Source organism: Labrus mixtus, chromosome 11 (genome assembly GCF_963584025.1).
Source record: "Labrus mixtus chromosome 11, fLabMix1.1, whole genome shotgun sequence".
NCBI lineage: Eukaryota > Metazoa > Chordata > Actinopteri > Labriformes > Labridae > Labrus > Labrus mixtus.
Genome location: NC_083622.1, coordinates 17,852,184 through 17,869,584, shown reverse-complemented (window position 1 = coordinate 17,869,584; position 17,401 = coordinate 17,852,184). Strand labels below are relative to the sequence as shown.

General features: G+C 45.2%; 1 protein-coding gene across 5 annotated transcripts; it reads right to left on the bottom strand.

Annotated features, from left to right (window-relative positions):
* Positions 1 to 303: 303 nt before the first annotated feature.
* On the bottom strand, positions 304 to 17,347 carry LOC132983894 (histone-lysine N-methyltransferase ASH1L-like). Of its 5 annotated transcripts, XM_061050440.1 has the most exons (14): positions 16,877 to 17,341; positions 12,875 to 13,734; positions 7,754 to 11,879; positions 5,603 to 5,951; positions 5,251 to 5,424; positions 5,070 to 5,164; positions 4,903 to 4,976; positions 4,744 to 4,789; positions 3,722 to 3,762; positions 3,550 to 3,620; positions 3,286 to 3,461; positions 2,650 to 2,741; positions 2,366 to 2,511; positions 304 to 2,291 (listed from the first exon to the last, which is right to left on the bottom strand). In XM_061050440.1, exons 2-13 carry the CDS (start codon positions 13,526 to 13,528, stop codon positions 2,383 to 2,385), a joined length of 6,027 nt encoding a protein of 2,008 aa, XP_060906423.1. In that variant the 5' UTR covers positions 13,529 to 13,734; positions 16,877 to 17,341; the 3' UTR covers positions 304 to 2,291; positions 2,366 to 2,382. The 5 variants fall into 5 exon arrangements, 2 of the variants coding, with proteins under 2 accessions (XP_060906423.1, XP_060906424.1); XR_009674889.1 differs by lacking the exon at positions 304 to 2,291 and having other exon boundaries at positions 2,370 to 2,511; positions 3,291 to 3,461; positions 16,877 to 17,343; XR_009674890.1 differs by lacking the exon at positions 304 to 2,291 and having other exon boundaries at positions 2,464 to 2,511; positions 3,273 to 3,461; positions 16,877 to 17,343.
* Between the last annotated feature and the right edge of the window lie 54 nt (positions 17,348 to 17,401).

The following is a 17,401-nucleotide window of genomic DNA, read 5'->3' as shown; positions in this document are numbered from 1 at the left end:
GCCTCTGATGTAACGATCCCAGGATGCCTTTGGATGCTGTGTAGGGCAGAAAGAGAACAAATCTCCAGAGAGAGATGTGCATCCACCCCCCCATCTTGTAACAGTGTTTCTTTGATAGCGTCCTTCATTGTGGGTCATTGTGGAGGACAACACAGTGCCAGATATACAATCTAATACCACTAGATAGCACTGTTTGTTAAAGCTAATTAAAATCACTGCAGTAACCTCCAAAACACACGCACACATGAAGCAAGATTAAGCCTGGACACTGCTAAATGAAGAGTCCGCAGGGTTTAGCACTAGTAGACATAAAATGCTTTTATTATTGTGGTTATAGAGGCAAAAAAGTTTGATCTGACATTCTATGGCGTTGAGTTATATCCGTTTTTGAACGTTTTGTTTTTCAGAAGCACGTTATCAGAGGCAACAGGCAAAGGTTACATTTCATGCAAACTAGATAAATAACTCTTTATGTGTACCTTTGCTATAAAGTTAATCATCCACTGGCAATAATGTAGTGCTCTTAGTTAAAAAAAGGAAAGAGGAAAAATATACATGCAGTATGTAAACAGTCAAAGAAATTGCACTTTCTCGCCTCGTTATTTGAAGCCACACTACTGATAGAGAGCAGAAGTTTAACACTGGAAAAAAAAAAACTAAGTCACTGTCACTGATCGTCTGACCAATATAAAAACAAAAAGGTACGCTTGGCTAAAAAAGAAGACAAATTACGTCATTCTACAAAACAAAAATCCTATACAATCATAGTCCATTTCAAGGAGAAATGACTGGAATATTGGTCAGCTTTATTATCTGTTAAAAAAATGTTAGTAAAATGACAGGTCTGATATGATGCTGATATGAAGTATACTCGCGATAATATTGACATGTATGATAGTCATTTTACACGCTACTGCTGATAGAAGGAAAACAGGTCTCTCTCTCTATGTACATTCACATGAAACTAAACGCTTATGCTTACTTCCACTGGATTAGCCCAATGCTTCTTATAGGAGAACAACCTACTATGCAACTGTACATAAAAATAACCTCCAATCCTCGAATATTCACAACTATAAAAAAAAAACACAACAAAGGAAGTCTTTATATAGTCCTTATCAGAGGAGATATTGCTTTAAAAGACTGCATGAGTTCGCTTAGTTACGTACACAACAACAACATGGCACTTCTACAGAGCATTTGGGGCAAATTAATTCTACTTTACATTCCCTTTCCTCTCCGGTTTCTCCCCCCCCCCACACCAAGGACATTCTGATTGTCAATGCTCCAGAGCAAAGAGCGAAACATTCTCAAAGGCAGTCCGAAGTAAACAAAACACTTTTTTTTTAACCCCTTCTCAAGGAAGCAATACTGAAAATAGTCAATAAACATTCCTCTCATGAATATACTTTGTCTATTTCTTTAGCAGATAGTACTCAAGCTGTTTTTTTTTTTTTTTTGTTCAAAAATAACTTCTTTCTTAAAACCTCATTAGAAATTCTCTTGCAGCAATGCCAAAATTCCTATCACTAAGCCCACCCCCCTCTCTCCCTCCCCAGCCTATTCACTGGTACATAGCAGACACTGTCTTGGTAAAGTGAAGAAAACCCCCCTAACACTGTCTCAACAGCTTTTTAACTGGTTCACTCCTCCTCGTGTCATTTCCCCAAAGGTGCAGTGTGACTTTGAAAGCTTAACAATTAAAAGAGGGTTCAATCCTGACCTACTTAGGGCTACATTTTTGTTCCCCCGGGCGTATTTTGGTGAACTCCTCGTCTCTTGGAAACTTCAGAGCTGAAATGCTGAGTACCATTTATGTCCACTTTCCAAGCAAAGTTGTGTCTCTTCCAGTTTACTTAAGGTGCCGAAGTAAGAGCAATCAAAGTGTATGCCTGTGTGTTTTTAAAGTGAGTCCACTCAGCATACATACAGTCTTTAGTGTGCTTGTTCATCCAGCACTAGTGCAAATTCCTTTCAGCTGGTCTGTTTCTTTCTGTTTCATCCGGGACGGTCTATCTCTCATCATCCCTCGCCGCTTGGACAAAGGATGTGTTGCCATGGTTTCATCCTTGGTGTGATGCCCTTCAGAGCACTAGGTTCGACACACTCATCTGTCAGTGTGCAGGATGTCTTTCTTGCTTTTTCAGCCTCCATAATTCTCCAGTTCTTGTCTCCCTTCCTTTTCTCACTTGTTCTCTGAGGCAGTACCACTGTTAAGAGCAGTGTTGTGGCATCACTTCCTGTCCATCTGTCCAGCGGTAGGCCATGTCCCTTCTTCAGAGCGGTCCCACCTGCATAAGAACAAAATACAATCAACAAAACCATGCATACTTCTCAAAGGCAAACAATATGTTGCTCGACTTACCCTTCTCTGTTAGCTTATTAATGCTGCAGGGTTAAAAGTAAATCATTCAGACGTTTCCTCCTCTGTTCTCTGCTGCAGACCTCTTCCTCCCCTCGCTTTTCTTCCTCTCCCTCCTCCCCCTCTGGTCTATTCTGGGTTTTGGTGGACTGTAGAGATAAAGTATGCTCAGCCTCAGATAATTACATAAGCAGAGTTGTATCCTTCTGGAAATTTGCAGTCTTAAGAGAAACAATTGGGTTTTTTTTTCCTTTCATTTTTTTGCATGGGTGCATTTGTTCACTCACACAGGGGTTGGCAGTGAGTGAGCTGGAGGTGTCCTGACTCTGATGGTGGAGGTCAGTGCTGATAACCGTCACCTCCACCCCCACGTGCTGATCTGAGGGTCAGAAGTCAAACAGTATTCTTAACGTTAGTGAAGGCGTTGCGGGGCCGAATGAACGCAGTGCATCATTTCTTTCACAGATATGTCTGTAATTATGCCTTTTTCCGCCCTTAATTTCTATCTGCAATCAGTGAGGGAGTCTTTGATGGAAACTGTGGTTTGACTGCTAATGGAGAAAGTCAATTCCTGCTGGGTTCTTGGACAGCAGCAGAGGATCACAGAAATGGGGAAACATTTCTTCAGCCAGATATTCTGTGGTTGGAAAAACACTTATTTGGTGCAGCTGAGTATGATATGGAAAGACAGGCCAAACATGAGGACTGTAAGCAGAGTATACACACACACGCGCACGCACACACACACACACACACACACACACATGCACACATTCAGTTAAAAGACACAACACACAGCACCAGAAGAGATCTACACAGATGTACATTCAAAAATGAAAATGTAAAGAGTAAAACCACATACACAAAATCATTCACAAACACCTACAGAAACAAAAACTAACACACACACTTGCTTCATGGACCTGACTTGATGTGGCTGTCATCCACATGGGCTCCATCACAAGACAGACGTGGACTGTCCCTCTCCTCTCCCTCTGGGTCTATTTCCCTCTCCCTCTCTATCCTCAGTCGGATCTGTCTGTCTCTCACCAGCTCCAAGTTCCTCATGAGGAACACGTGCTGCTTCACCACAAAACTCCTGGAGAAACATTCACACAGCATCAGTTTACTTGCAATATATAGGGTCATTTTCTTTTTAAAATGTGAATAACTTTGTTTTTTAATACCTCTCAGTGCTGGTCAAAGGCTCCATGTCGAGGTGAGGAAACAGGCTGGTGATTTCACTCGAGCTCTCCTCCTAAAAAGTACAAAAAAAGCGAGGGTTGTGGAGAAGATTTTATAGTTGTTGAAGCTGCTTTCTTCACTGCAGAGACACAACCTCTAAGCACATGTACGCACCTCTGTCTGGTGAGAGGATGAAGACCTTTCCTTCAGCCGGCCTGATGTAAACAGAGAGAGAGAAAGAGATAAGACTTTGTGTGAGAATATTGATCTAATCCATCTGGTAAACCTGAAAATCACACATCTAATTCACCATATTAACACAGCAGCCGTCTTCCTCTCACATTTAGGGTAGGCAGCTCAAATGCTAATATAATGTTCCACTGCTGTATTCCAGGTTGTAAAGTTTATGAATGGTTAACGTTTTACCACTTCTCGAAAAAAGACAACCGTGCATATTTCAAAGAAACTCTGCATATTTAATACACCATTAGCAACCTTCAAATCAAGCACTTCATAGAAAGCATTTTGTTAGCTTACATTTGGTTTAAGGTTCAAGTGGCCTCCATTGCAAGGTCATGTGGATTTGCCCTGTACAACATCAGGTAGATCAGACCTTACCTGTCAGAGCATGCTGCACAGCTCCCGGTACAGGCTCTTGTGATATCACGCATTGACTATTGCAACTCCCTACTGGCAGGTCTTCCTAGAGATGCACTATCAAACCCCTGCAGATGATACAAAACGCAGCAGCGGGACTGGTCTTCCAAGCTGGTCTTCAAGAGCACATGTCACTCCGCTGTTAATCTCCCTGCACTGGCTCCCAGTTCCTGCTCGCATCAAATGTAAAACCCTGCTGCTCACTTAAAAAACAACAAGAAAAACAGCTCCTCCACACCTAAACTCTCTCATCTAGGTCTACACTCCCTCCCACCCTCTCTGCCACTGAAAGGCGTCTGATCCAACCTTCACAACGGGGCCCCACGTCTCTAACTAGACTCTTCTCCTCTGCCGCCCCCCTGAACAATCTGGAAGCAATGAACTGATAACAGAAAGTAGGAAGCTTCTGTTTCTTAGGAAACTCTAAACTGCTACCGTCCTTTAGCTCATCAGTATAATAGCATTTGAACTTCTCACCCTGACTATGACATCAGAGGAAAATGGCTGCTGTGTAAATATAACCAGTACTGGTAACTCACAGTAACGCCGCTTCCTCTTTAGTGGGACAGCAGGCTGCTTTTGAAGCTGCAACAACAAAATTGTTCATTCTAGACGCACCATAAATCTCCTTTATCTCAAAAGATGATTCAGTTTGACATTCTAACTTTCTGATTATTACTTTTGGCGATCTACTTTACCTTATCATGCTGCCACAGCCACATGACATCATAAGGTAGCTGGAAATGAATCCGCTTCAGCCTAAGGTACTTCCCTGTCAGACAAAGAGGGAGTTGTGTTGACCTATCACAGCTGCGGCAAACTGCACACACTGTTTCCAGCTTCTTACTGTATATACAGTACTTACCAACATGTATGGGAGCAGGAAGAAGGCTGTATTCATGCTCCTCTGGTGTGTATTCCACACTCTCTCTGCATGACTGCTGGGCTAGGGAAGGGGGGCTAGAAAAAAAGAAAAAAAAACATGAGTAAAAATCTGACAAGTAAAAAAAGTTAAAATAGTTTGTGCAGAATTTCAGTTGACTCACTCTGTAGTTTTGTAATCATCGGAGTATAGACCTGCCCTCAGAAACGTCTTCCTGGGAGGAAAATCTCCTCGCTCCTCTCTTTGGATGGTAACTGGTTGGGATGGGGCCTGGTCAACCTCTGATTGGCTGAAACATTCAGGAGGGGTGTCACACTCGGGTTTGTCCTCAGTGACACTAAAAGGAAAGCGTAAAGAGAGATAGAACGATAGAGAGAAAAAAAGAAAGAGAGAAAAGGCACTGGTTTAGCACACAGTGCTGAAAACGATCGGTTAATTTAGCAGTTTTGAGTGGTTGTATTCGATTTTTAAGTCAACCAGCTCAGCTACTTCATAAAACAGTTGTGGCTGTTTACCTCTGATGACAAGGAGAGTCACCATACTTTCTCTTTCGTCCTCTCTTCCGCTTGGCCTGCAGCTCCAACTCTGTCACCTGCTGCAGTGCATCCCTTACTCCATCTTTCTCTGGCCTTCTCTCTTCTTTTTTCCCTCCCACTTCTATCCCATCTTTGTTGTGGCTGTGTCCTGGCATGAGGTTGGCTGATGACATGGAGGGAGCTGCAGATAAGTGCATGGGGGAGGATACAGTGGAGGGCAGTGGGTGCTTTCGTGGACGTCCTGGCCCTCTTTTGTTTTTCCCTGCCACACTGTCTGGAGTTGGCACGCTTTTTTGCTGCCCCCGGCTCCTCGAGTCACCTTGTAAACCTTCAGTCATTGAGACAGAGAGGGAGGGAGGGAGGGAGGGAGGGGTTGAGGTGGGGTGTAAGTGGCGGAGAGGAAATGAGACAGATGTGGATCAGTGATTGAGCCAGCAGGAGGTGTGAGGTGAGGCCAGCCTTGGCTGAGTCATGCGGATGGGCCACAGATAAGGTGAGTCACAACATTTCCTCAGACCAGATCACTTCTGGGAAATGCATTAAGAAGTGATTTATGCACACACACACACACACACACACACACACATACACACACACACAGACGTAGCAAAAAAACACAAATGGACACAAACACTGTGGAGAGTGCATACTTTTTATATGAGTGAACAAAAGTAAGCACCCCTGCACACAAACTGTTTTTGAAGTTAATGAGAAAAACTGTCTCTTAACGCTGAGTAAAGAAAGACAGAGAGCAAAAGTGTGAGTGTGCTGTGCTAGCATGTTGTTCTTAAAACACATGTGGGTTTAGTTAGATGATGAGCTGATGTCAAATGTATTCCACCCTTTCAAAAACAACATTTTCCCCTCACAAGCTGTTTGCCCAAATTCTGACCTCCATGCAATCCTTCATCAATCACTCCTGTGGTCATCTATCTTTTTGTTCCATTTTCCACAGCCCCTGACAAGACTGACCACTCTTTCCTTATTGGATTTTTCCAAGTCAAATAGGCCCCGTTGGCCAGCAGTGAAGGATAGGCCAGGCTTTAAATAGCCAATCTGGTGGTTAACTAATGACTGCGTTCACTGAGTAGCCCCAGCCTGAAACAGCATGTGGTTCGCTGCAGAACGGGGAAGATTTCAAAGATTTTCTGGAAGATTACCATCAAGATGTTGCCCTCCTTCTATAACACTTTTAATAACTTCCAACATAGAGCGGTTGCTGAGTGTTTGCATTCGTGTGTGCATAGTTGGTGTGTGTGAATGGCATGTTCCTTGCACAGCAGAGGGGGACTGAAATTGGCTATAAAAAGAACAGAGTCAGATTTCCTCTCAAATACCTCCAGGCTTGATGTGAGGCTCAACACCTGAGGAAAATCAAGGCTGACACTTTTTCTGGCAAACTATTGACGCCTAAATCTCATCTCCAAGTTGTGTAAATATAAAAATCTGTCATACTGTGCAAGTAAATATACCATTAGCATACAGCTTTTGTCTTAGCTAGCTGTTGTGATTGGAGTATTTTAGATTAATTTCTATAATCAATGGTTAAAGACCGCACTGATATTGCCCTTTTCCAATATTTCACACTATAAGTCACAGTCACCCTTTCACACACATATTCATACACTGTTAGCAGGACTGTATTAGAAAGTAACAAACTACCCATTAGTACTTTTCTAATCATATTCACACTTTGGTTCAGTGCCTTGGAAAGGGCACTTCAACATGTAGTCTGCAAGAGTCAGGGATCGAACTGTCTACCTACCAATACAAAGGCGACCTGCTACACCACTAAGCCACCACAGCCAAGGTTTCTTAAACTATTTTAATTCCTTTTATTCTTCTTTTGTTCTATACTAACATATTTGCTGCCAATTTTTGTATAACAGAATTCGGCTATGCATATCAAAAACAGAAAAGATTTAACTTTACAGGATTTTTTCAGGAGATTTTTGCCATACCTCTCAGCACACACGTTTTCCAGCCAGAGAAACAAAAACATTGCTGCATGCTCAATTATTTGCACCAATATCATCACCAATGATGACACAACCTTATACTGAGTCACCAAGTACAAGCATATGTAAGTCATACACACTTTTATTTATCAAACCACTCACACTTACTCACCTGTTTCTCTCCTCTCTGACCACACTGGCTGATCTCTTATCCATGACCTGTCGCCCCATCCTGGATTCTGACCGACCAATCCGCTCCTCAGACCTCTCCCCTCTGATGCCATGACAGCGGTTGTAAAAAGGTTGGTGTGTGTTGGGGACGGGGATTTCCTGTACATATCTGACTCTTGAATGTCCTCACTAGTTTCGTCCTCTCCGTCTGATTCGATCAGTCTGCCTTTATGTTTCTCCCCAGCTAAGCCTCTCCATGTTGAATCGGAGTTTCCAAATCCTGCCCTTCCCAGGCCCCCAAATTTTGTCCAGCTCTGACTTATGCCGCCCCAGCCTCCTCCAAATGAAGAAAGATGAGAGGAACCCAGACCCAGTGAGGTAAGTGATGTGTTTTTGTACCTCTCCGCTGAAGATGATGATGTGGCAGCAGTAGCAGAAGAGAAGGAATCCTTTCTCTTGCCACATAACCAAGTTGATTCTTTAGACAGCATCCTCCCTATTCCTCTTGCCCTTTTCCCACCTCCATCCCCTTGCCCCAAAATGAACCCTGACTTTGCCTTCGAACTGACCATCCCCTCCATTTCCCCTCCAGCTTCCTCCTCATCCTCGCGCAAATCCTCCTCGTCATCCATGTCTCGCTCGCAGTGCCTGTGACGGTGCTTATGCTTGTGTTTATGTTCGCTTCTCCCACAGCCACAGACTAAGCCGGGTGTGAACCCTGAGCTGAGATGTTGGCCTCCTCCACTACCTCTTTCTACATCTCCATCAACCTCTCCCCCTAAAGCTCCCTCCCTCAGCAACCTGCTCCTCCGCCTGTGGAATCTGGCGGGGTTGAGGAAGAAATGGGCATGATGGGGCTGATGGGAGGTGTAATGATTTGGGGAGGAAAGCGGGTAGGAGCTGGGAAGGTGGTGGTAAAGGGCTGTTGTTGGGGGATAGCTGCTGTAAAAGCCCATATTTTCAACGGTCTCCTGGAATTTTGAGGGGCAACCACATTGCCTGCGGTCTGTCTTCCTATTGCAATGCACAGGCTGGCAGGGGTAGAAAGGATGGGGGGAGAAAGAATGATTCGCAGGGTAGGATGAAGGGTGAGGCGAGTAGAAGCCATTCAGATTGATCCGGAAGATGTTGGAGCGGAGAGAATGTGAGGAGGAGTGATGGCGTCTTCCTCCAGCAGAGGTCCCACTCCCATCAAAGCCCTGTGCAAGTCCCATCCTTGCCCAACCTCGGCGTCCAATATGGACTTCGCTGAACTGCCCAATTAGATCTTCTAATTCCGCCAGAAACTCTGGATCGGGCATGTGCAGCTGCTGGTGTTTCTTCTTATGTTTATTCTTCTGTCTCTTCAGTGCATTATGCCCAAGACAAGGATAAAAGTCTGAATGAGTACATTTATTGTGTCCTGGGCAGGGGCATGGGCACAAGCAAGTACAGGAAGATGAACAGTCGTAATCCCTCCGACGGTGCCTGTGTCTGTGGTGCTCCAAAGTACTTGCATTGGTGATTGGGTTTGTTGGTCGTGGTATGTGAGAGAGGGATGAAGAAACAGGAGATGGACGATCCACAACAGAGGAGGGATGCCTTTGACCCCCCAAAATCACTCCTGAACCCTGGCCCAACCTGAGCAAGCCCAGAGTTCCCCGCATCTCTCCTCGCTCAGAAACACTGTTGTTGTCTGTCCCAATTCCACTATCGCTTGGCAGCGTCTCTTCACTGTGTGACTCACTCCTTGGAGAGGGGGTGGCCTCTTTCAGGTGGCCAGGGGAGCCAGGTATGTGATGCAGTGGAGGGGTGGGACAGTAGAGTTTACATGAAGACTGGTGGAAGGGAAAGTGATGCCTTCCCTGACACGGGCAACTCTTCTTCACAAAGGGAGAGAGGGATGAGGATGAGGGAGGGCGAGGTGAGGTACAGGAGGAGGATGGGGAAGGAAGGGAAAAGGGATGGGGGAAAAGAAGGGAGGATGTTGGTTCCGTGAGGCTGCCTTCACTATAAGGACTCTGGGCCCCACTGGAGTGGGTAAGAGATGGGGAGGGAAATGGGTGCGAGTTGAGTTGGTTGGAGAAAAGAGATGTTTCAGAGGGATTGGTGAACTGAGATGACTGAGTGGAGTTCTTAGAGTTGAACTGGGTTGTTGGATTTGTTTGGGCTTTAGGCTTGCGTCCTCTCCTTTTGCCCATATAGATAGTCCCTCTCTTGCTCACATTGATCTGAGGGCCTAGCTTACTCCCAAAGGAGGAGGACAGGGCTGAGAGCGTGTGTACTGTTGTTGACTCAATCGATTTACACATTCTCACAGAGGTCTCCCCATCTGCTGCCTCACTTCCCTCCTTTCTAACATACCCAGACAGCATTTCCTTGTGTAGTCTCCTCTTCTTTCTTTTCTTCATCTCATTAATCAGCCTCCTGATCTTTAGCTGCCTGTTCCCTTTTTCAGGAGGATGGAAATCTTTACTTCTGTCCCTGTCATCAGTGCAAGTTAGTGCATCTTCACTTTGGTCCTCTTGTAGGGGTCGTTTTGGTGGACGGCCACGCTTCTTGGGGCTGGATATAGACTGAGTGGCACACTGCAGTATGGAACTTGGCTCCAGCACAGGGGCTTTTTGGATACCATCATAACCCAGAAGAGGCACCACAGTTGGGAAAGTGTTTGGAGATAGTCTAGGGGGAGGTTCATCTATATTAGAGCTCTGGGATTTAGGGCGGCCCCTTTTCCGAGCAGAAGTTACTGGGCATCTAGGAGCAGGAGGGCTAGGGTCTGATGTTAGGGGACTATGCTTTGGGGAAAGAGGTTTGGTAGGGAAGGAGCTGCTTGTTAAAGAGCTACAGGACCCTTGTTGTGACTCATCGGCCTGTTGAATAGTGGCTTTGGCAGAAAGCAACGTCTTGGGGTTCTGGGGGAAATTTAGTAACGAATTATGCTTGGAATCTGAAGGGCCTTCTTGATTTTCCACTCTCTGGGCCCGATGCACCAGCTTGGTCCAGCTGGGCCGTCTGGCTTTGCGTTTCTTAAGCGGTCGGCTGTCCTGCTCTCGCGGGGACGAAGGGGGGGAAACAGAGGTACGGGCTGCAGAATTGGGCAGAGGGGGAGGAGCACAAGTGGAGGGTTGGCTTGGAGACACAGTTAAATGTCTTGAGATATCTTGTTCTTTTGATTTACCAGTGTCAGATGTTGCTGGCTCAGCTTGTTTAACTGGCTTGCAACTGTCATCTGCCCTGTTTATCTCATCGTGTCTGTCTGAATTCGCTAATTTACAGTTTTTATCTATTTTACCACTGACAACTGTTTCTCCACATTTTGCATTATCTTCTTTTTTTTCCCTTTCTGGGCTGAGCTTATCCCTCTTGTTCTCAACCTGTCCGCTTTGAATCTTTAGGTCATCCCTCCATGTATTGTCAGTCTTATGTCTTTCATCCTTTAGTTTACCATGTCTTGATTTCCCGTCCTTCCCCTTCTCCTTCTTTTTCTTCTTGCCTTCTTCCTTTCTGCTTTCACTTTTTGCTCTTTCAGACTCTAATTTATCTCGTTTTGACTTTTTGTCTCTTCTTTTCTCTTTCCGTGCTTTCTTGTCTTTCTCTCTTTTTTTCTCAAGTGAGGGCTGTAACAAGGGATCCTGCTCTTGCGATTGGACAGAGGAGAGATCCACAGAAGAGGAGGACTGTGGTTTTGGGGTCACCAAGGGAAAAGAAGGAGAGTCTGGCCCACTCTTATTAGACAGGCTAAGTTCTTTATGGGAGCTGTTGGAGACCGGATGTCTTGTCAGAGAGTCCACAGAAGAAATGGAGGGAGAACTGCTGGGTTTTCCAACTTTGATTTTTGACGAGTCAGAAGTGCAAAGGATGTCAGCAGAGCCTTTACCATTGGATAATCCCTTTTGTTTTGATGTCTGTACCAAGCCATTGTGTTTCTTAGAGGTCTTTCCCTCACTTAAGGTTTCTGGTTCAGACAAGACTTTGATGCATGTGCTTGAAGGAGTGTTTGAAGTTGTCTGGTCAACTGTTGGCGGACAGGGTTTATACCCTGCTGGAACAGACAGGCCATTGACACCAGAAAGCTTCTCTTTCTTCACTCTCTCAGATGAGCGATTTGAATTTACCTCAGTCTTATCCCCCAGCTTGACAGGAACCTGGAGAATGCAAACATAGAATCTCTGTCATAGACAACAATGGCTTGGATGTCCATTAGTTTGCTTTTGACAAATGTAAAAGACAATGGGGAAGAGACAATACCCCTAAATGCTTTTGTGTCTGTCCACTCATTAAAAGAGAGAGTGCGGACAAAATGACTCAATCAGGCAGAGAAAAGAGGGCATACTGAGAAGAAGGAGAGAGTGAGGTGGTGGAAACAGGAATGGGGTTGACACTGAAAGGAGAAATACAAAGACAGAGAAACAGAGAGAAAGGGAGTGGGACATGGACAGAGGGGGAGTGAAAGATAAATGAGAGCAGGTAGAGAGAAAAGAGGGGAAGTAAAAATAGAAGAGGGACCGATATAGAGTCAGGCAGAGTCAGAACGCTGTGTGTGTGAGAGAGAGAGAGAGAGAGAGAGAGAAAGCTGTGCTATTGGTAGCTATAAATTGCCACTAATACAGATGAGAAGGCTTGACATTTCGTACTTGTCCTGTAATTTTGGTATGCTGCAGCTTGAGTGGTGTTTGTGCAGCTAAAGCAATAAGCTTCCTCTTGGGTGATTGTCATAGGGACTGATGGACCAATGTCTGTAATAGCTCCAAGTGGTTGCTGTGCTGTTGTCCTATTTATAGGTCTGTTTGTTTAAATAGGCTGCTTAGGTTTCACTATTGAGACAATAACTCATTTGACCTTATTACAACTGAGCATAAAGCCCTGCAATTTTGCACCATGCAAGCCTGTCCAGTGGTTAACTGCATAAAAACAAAACAGAACAACAGCACATATTTGTCATTAATAATGTATGCAGACCTTCAGTGACACTTCTCCGTGTTAAAATCCCTTTATCCTGCTGCAGGTTTTAAATTGACAAACGACGTGTTTGTGTGTGTGTGTGTGTGTGTGTGTGTGTGTGTGTGTGTGTGTGTGTGTGTGTGTGTGTGTGTGTGTGTGTGTGAGTGAGTGAGGAAAACTGCTCTTATATTTAACTTACCTGTTTGGCAGACTTGGCTCCTTGACTGGTTGTGGTAGGTGTGGAAGCTGTAGGTAATGCTGATGATAACGTCGGTGGCTGCGATGGCAAAGATGATGATAATGCAGGTGGCGGCGAAGCAGCAGATGCCGTTTGTTTTGATGTGGTCTGGACAGCATCTGAGCCTGAGCGTTGATCTCTGGCTGCCTTGTCTGGAACAGAGCTGCTTTTACTCTGTTGCCCCACTCCTCCTTCTCCATCCCCCCTCAGCGGTATCCCCCTGCCTTGTCTTTGATAGGTCCTGAAAGTCGGTTTGCAGACGTAGCTCTCCAAGATCTTGGGTGGTTTCTTTGTGCGTTTGGCCTCGAGTCCGATCCGGAGTCGTACATTTCCCTCGGGGCAGCTTGTCTCCCTACTGGAGATCTGGAGCTGTTGCTGCCCCGCACTTCCACAGCGCCCCTCGATGAGCAACTCCAGCACTGCCCCTTTGTCTCCGTCCCTCTTTTTTCCTGCTCCTCTTTTTTCGTCCTCCTTTTCCTCGACATCTCCATTCTCGCCCTCACCTCCCCTCTTTTTCTCTACCACTTCATCCCTTTTAGAGTCTGCAGGTGCAGAGTTAGGGTCCAGAGTGGAGTTTGTCGTTGGAGGGAATCCCCCCTTCACTCTCTGGTCCATCAGAGAAGTTAGGGGGGAGTAGTACAACACCTTTGGGTTTCCAGTATTAAGCACTTTTAAATGACCCCGGGGATTTGGCTAGGTCAGGGGCAAACAGCTGGATGAAGGTGTTAGTTGACAGATTTTAAGAAGAATATCCTGTAACAGTCCATAAACAATTAGTCCTTTCTCCAGCGAAGGAAGATCTCTTGTCCTTTAGGTTTGAACTGAGAGAGAGAGAGAGCAAGAGAGAGAAAGAAAAGACAGACAGACACAGACAAAGAGACAGAAAGGCCAGTGATTAGTCATTTCAGTGAGCTCAGATGCTGAGTAGTAGCAGTACAGGAATTGAGGGGAAAGTCCCCTTCCTGCAGGCAGCTGTAGAGAGGTGCTAAAGTCTGTGTCCACAGAGATGAGCTCATCATACAGAAAACCCAGGGGGCCTATCAGCGACGCAGATTCCCAGAATGTCGACACTAACTGGAGAACTACTTTAATTCTTTGATTAAAAAAAAAAAATCTGTCAAAAAACGGCGAGGGTAAATGACAGCAAACACTCCCTAAACCTCAACGCTTTTACTTACGTTCTAATCCTTACTCTGCTTATCCTCCTCAAATCAATATATCAATCAATCAGCTCCTGACTAATTCAAACACTTGATCCAGTCTCCTCCCCTCCTCTCCCCACTGTCTGTGCGCCTTCTGTTCTCAGCTACTCCCACAAGCACTTCTCCACCCACCCTTCCCTCTGCTGTACTTTCTTTTCTCTCTGAAAAAAAACCCCTCCACTTTTCATGTTTGGCAGAAAGCTTTTGCATGCATTCTCTATTAGCCCCATCCACGCTCGCTCTCGCTCTCACTCTCTCTCTCTCTCTCTCCCTCTCTGTAGACCACACAGTAAAATGGTCAACTCATACACTGCATCCATGTTAATCAGAACCATATTTCCTCCTCCTCTTCGTTCTTTTCCTCCTCTCAAACCTAAATCCCTCCATTCATGATCCGACCGTTCCCCTCCTCCCCCTTTCAGTAGTGGTAACACAAATCCGTAGGAAAGGGTAAAACTTATTTTTGGAAAGGAGCGCAAATTCCTCCTCCTCCCTTTTGCTTCCTCTTAGTCAAGAAAGCTTTTCGTTGACCCCATTGTAAATTGACTTTTAATGTGACATTACAGCGAGAAGCACACCCTAAAATAACATTCTTCTTCCCAGAGAGAACATTCACTCTCACTCACGCTGCGTGCAGCTTAGTTATTACCAAACATATCTAACACAGGAGCATCATCTTCTGTCACTCTTCCCTCATTAAACCATCTCTCATTAAAGCAGACTCTCATCCATTTTCTAATAAAACACTCCCTGCCAGGCATTCATGCAGCTCTCTCCTGAGAGCTTCTCTTGTGAAATAGTCTCTAAACGCACTGAGCTGCCCCCTTTAACTTCGAGAAGCATCTCATTTAATGTTTTCATTTTAAGAGCTCACTGAGCTATCTCGCCTGCCTTTTGGTCCCTCCACACCCAAACCCTTTCCTTGAATCATACTGAGCTTCAAATCAACATCTGTTCCAGTAACTGCTGTTATGTAACCATTTTGCAAAGCATTTTCCAAGGCCAAACCTCTTACAATGAGATGAAACGAGTATAAGGAAGGACGGTGGCCCTTCAAAAACTGATGCTACTTTTGTTACGACATCTAGACTTATATAAAGTGTGGATATAGTATGGATATCTTCATTAGCATCGGCCTCTAATTCTGCCTAACATGTGTTGTCAGGCAAGTATGCCAATCATAGCACTGATCCAAAACCATAACAAATTAGCCCAGAAATTCAACTGAGGTCAATTATTATGATAGTAAAAAAATCAGAAATAAATAAACAACAACAATGTGATGCTAGCAGTAGTTTTAGGTGTCATGTAAAGCTAGCAAAATGTCCCTAACCAGTGTTTTTGCATAAAAACTTAAGAATAATTTTCTACTTTTATTGTGTTCATCAACCAAGACCAGGAGAGTGACTCTGTATCAGCCAACACAGTGCAGGTATCAGGAAGGAAATGTTCCATGTATTGGGTCCTCTTTCATGACCTCTGACCTACAAACCTTGCATTCAGCGAGAGTAGCAAAGTGAAGAGGATACAGGCCTGAGAAGAATACTGACTCACATCAGTTTCAATCTGCTTGAGCAAAGTGACTATGTGAAGAGCGTACGAGTGGCAGGTTTTCAAACTAAAAAGGGCAAGCCCATTCAACATCAGTCAAACTGCATACTAATATCTTTTTATACTCTCCCGAGCTATACCTCTCAGACATAACTCTAAATTATCCTAACATTAGACGGGAAGCTATTTCCAGTGACAGGATGATGGGTGGTCTTGACACTAGAGTCAGTGTGGTTCCTTGGCAGCGCTGAGGTGACGATTAAATCAAGATAATGGCCCACCATATTTCCAGCCATCATCACGAACCCATGACGGTGTAGTTATCATCAATAACTACAACACCACCACCACCATCATCATCATCATCATCATCATCATCTGCCTGACAACAGCAAGCCCACAGCTGGAAATTAAGTTTGCTGTGATGGCATCTCGAAGATATTGAAGCGTGAAGACTCACATTGTCAATGCAGCTTTACTTCACACACACACTGGGAAGTTTACCAGGCGCGCACACACACTTTCTCCTACAATTATTAGTGTGTTGGTCGTACATTGTGTACCCAGGTCGCAGCTGCGTAGGCTGACTGATGTTGCTACTGTAGATACAGTATGGGCAGTGGGGGTATTACGGCACTGGAGCGACCTACCACTGGTTTACTGAGGACGTCAACAGGGGCTTCCTTCTCAATAATGACTTTGCGCACCTCTGAAAACCACTACCCGCCTGATACTGTCGCACTTACAAATTATACACACATGCACGTGTTGCTGTTGTCGTCACTCCGTCTCCATATTTCAATATAACCCACATTTAAGCGTTCTAAAACCAGACATATATCTATGCAAATTCAAACTCAACATGGAAGTGAGGTGCTACGTAGCGTCAAGATGTGCTCGCTTGTGGTGTTTGTGATGTGTATTAGACCCGATCCACCTTTTTTTTTTTTTTTTTTTTTTTCCCCCCTTCCCTCTATCTGTCCTCTGCCAGCCCTTCTGCTGGTGTCAGCAACACTGAAATAAGAAATATCCCCCATGCACGGAGAAACACACTCGGCAACAAGGGATAAAATTAGCGCAAAAGCGGATGCACAGGAAAATCTCACTAACCTCCAGTGCTGTGAGATCGCTGATGAAGATGACAGGCCTCTGCACATATTAATACAGGCTGCCATGAAAATCCGAAAATAAGGCTACGTAGGCTACTTACCCGAGAGCGCGTCCCGTAGCCAACTGCGTTTAGGCAGGAGGTTAAGGTGTTGCTGTCCTGCTATCCCCTTCGCACCAGCAGCGATCCGGAGCTTTTGGTGCATTAGATGTTGCTTTGATTGCATAACTAAGGCCAGCGGAGGTTAAAACACCTCCTAAAACCGAGTTTCAATCCCATCGGAGCGCGGAGCCTCCTGTGAAACAACATTGGCGCGGGTGTTTTCATAATCATACAGTCGACAGATCTTCGTCGGCGCGTCTCCGCAGCTAGGTGGCGGACTGGTAACACTAGATGTTATTTGCCCACTTCTCTCGGGGAAAGTTACGTCTCTCCCGCCAGCAGTAATGGGCTCGGATTGTACTCCCGTATGCACCACGGGCTGTTAACGTGTCAGTAAGACGGGGGTCATCGCTGCAGCAGCGTGTGTGTGTGTGTGTGTGTGTGTGTGTGTGTGTGTGAGAGTGTGTGTGTGTGTGTGCGGGGCTTTAGGCTGACAGCGCACAGGGGTTGGAGGATGTGCGGGAA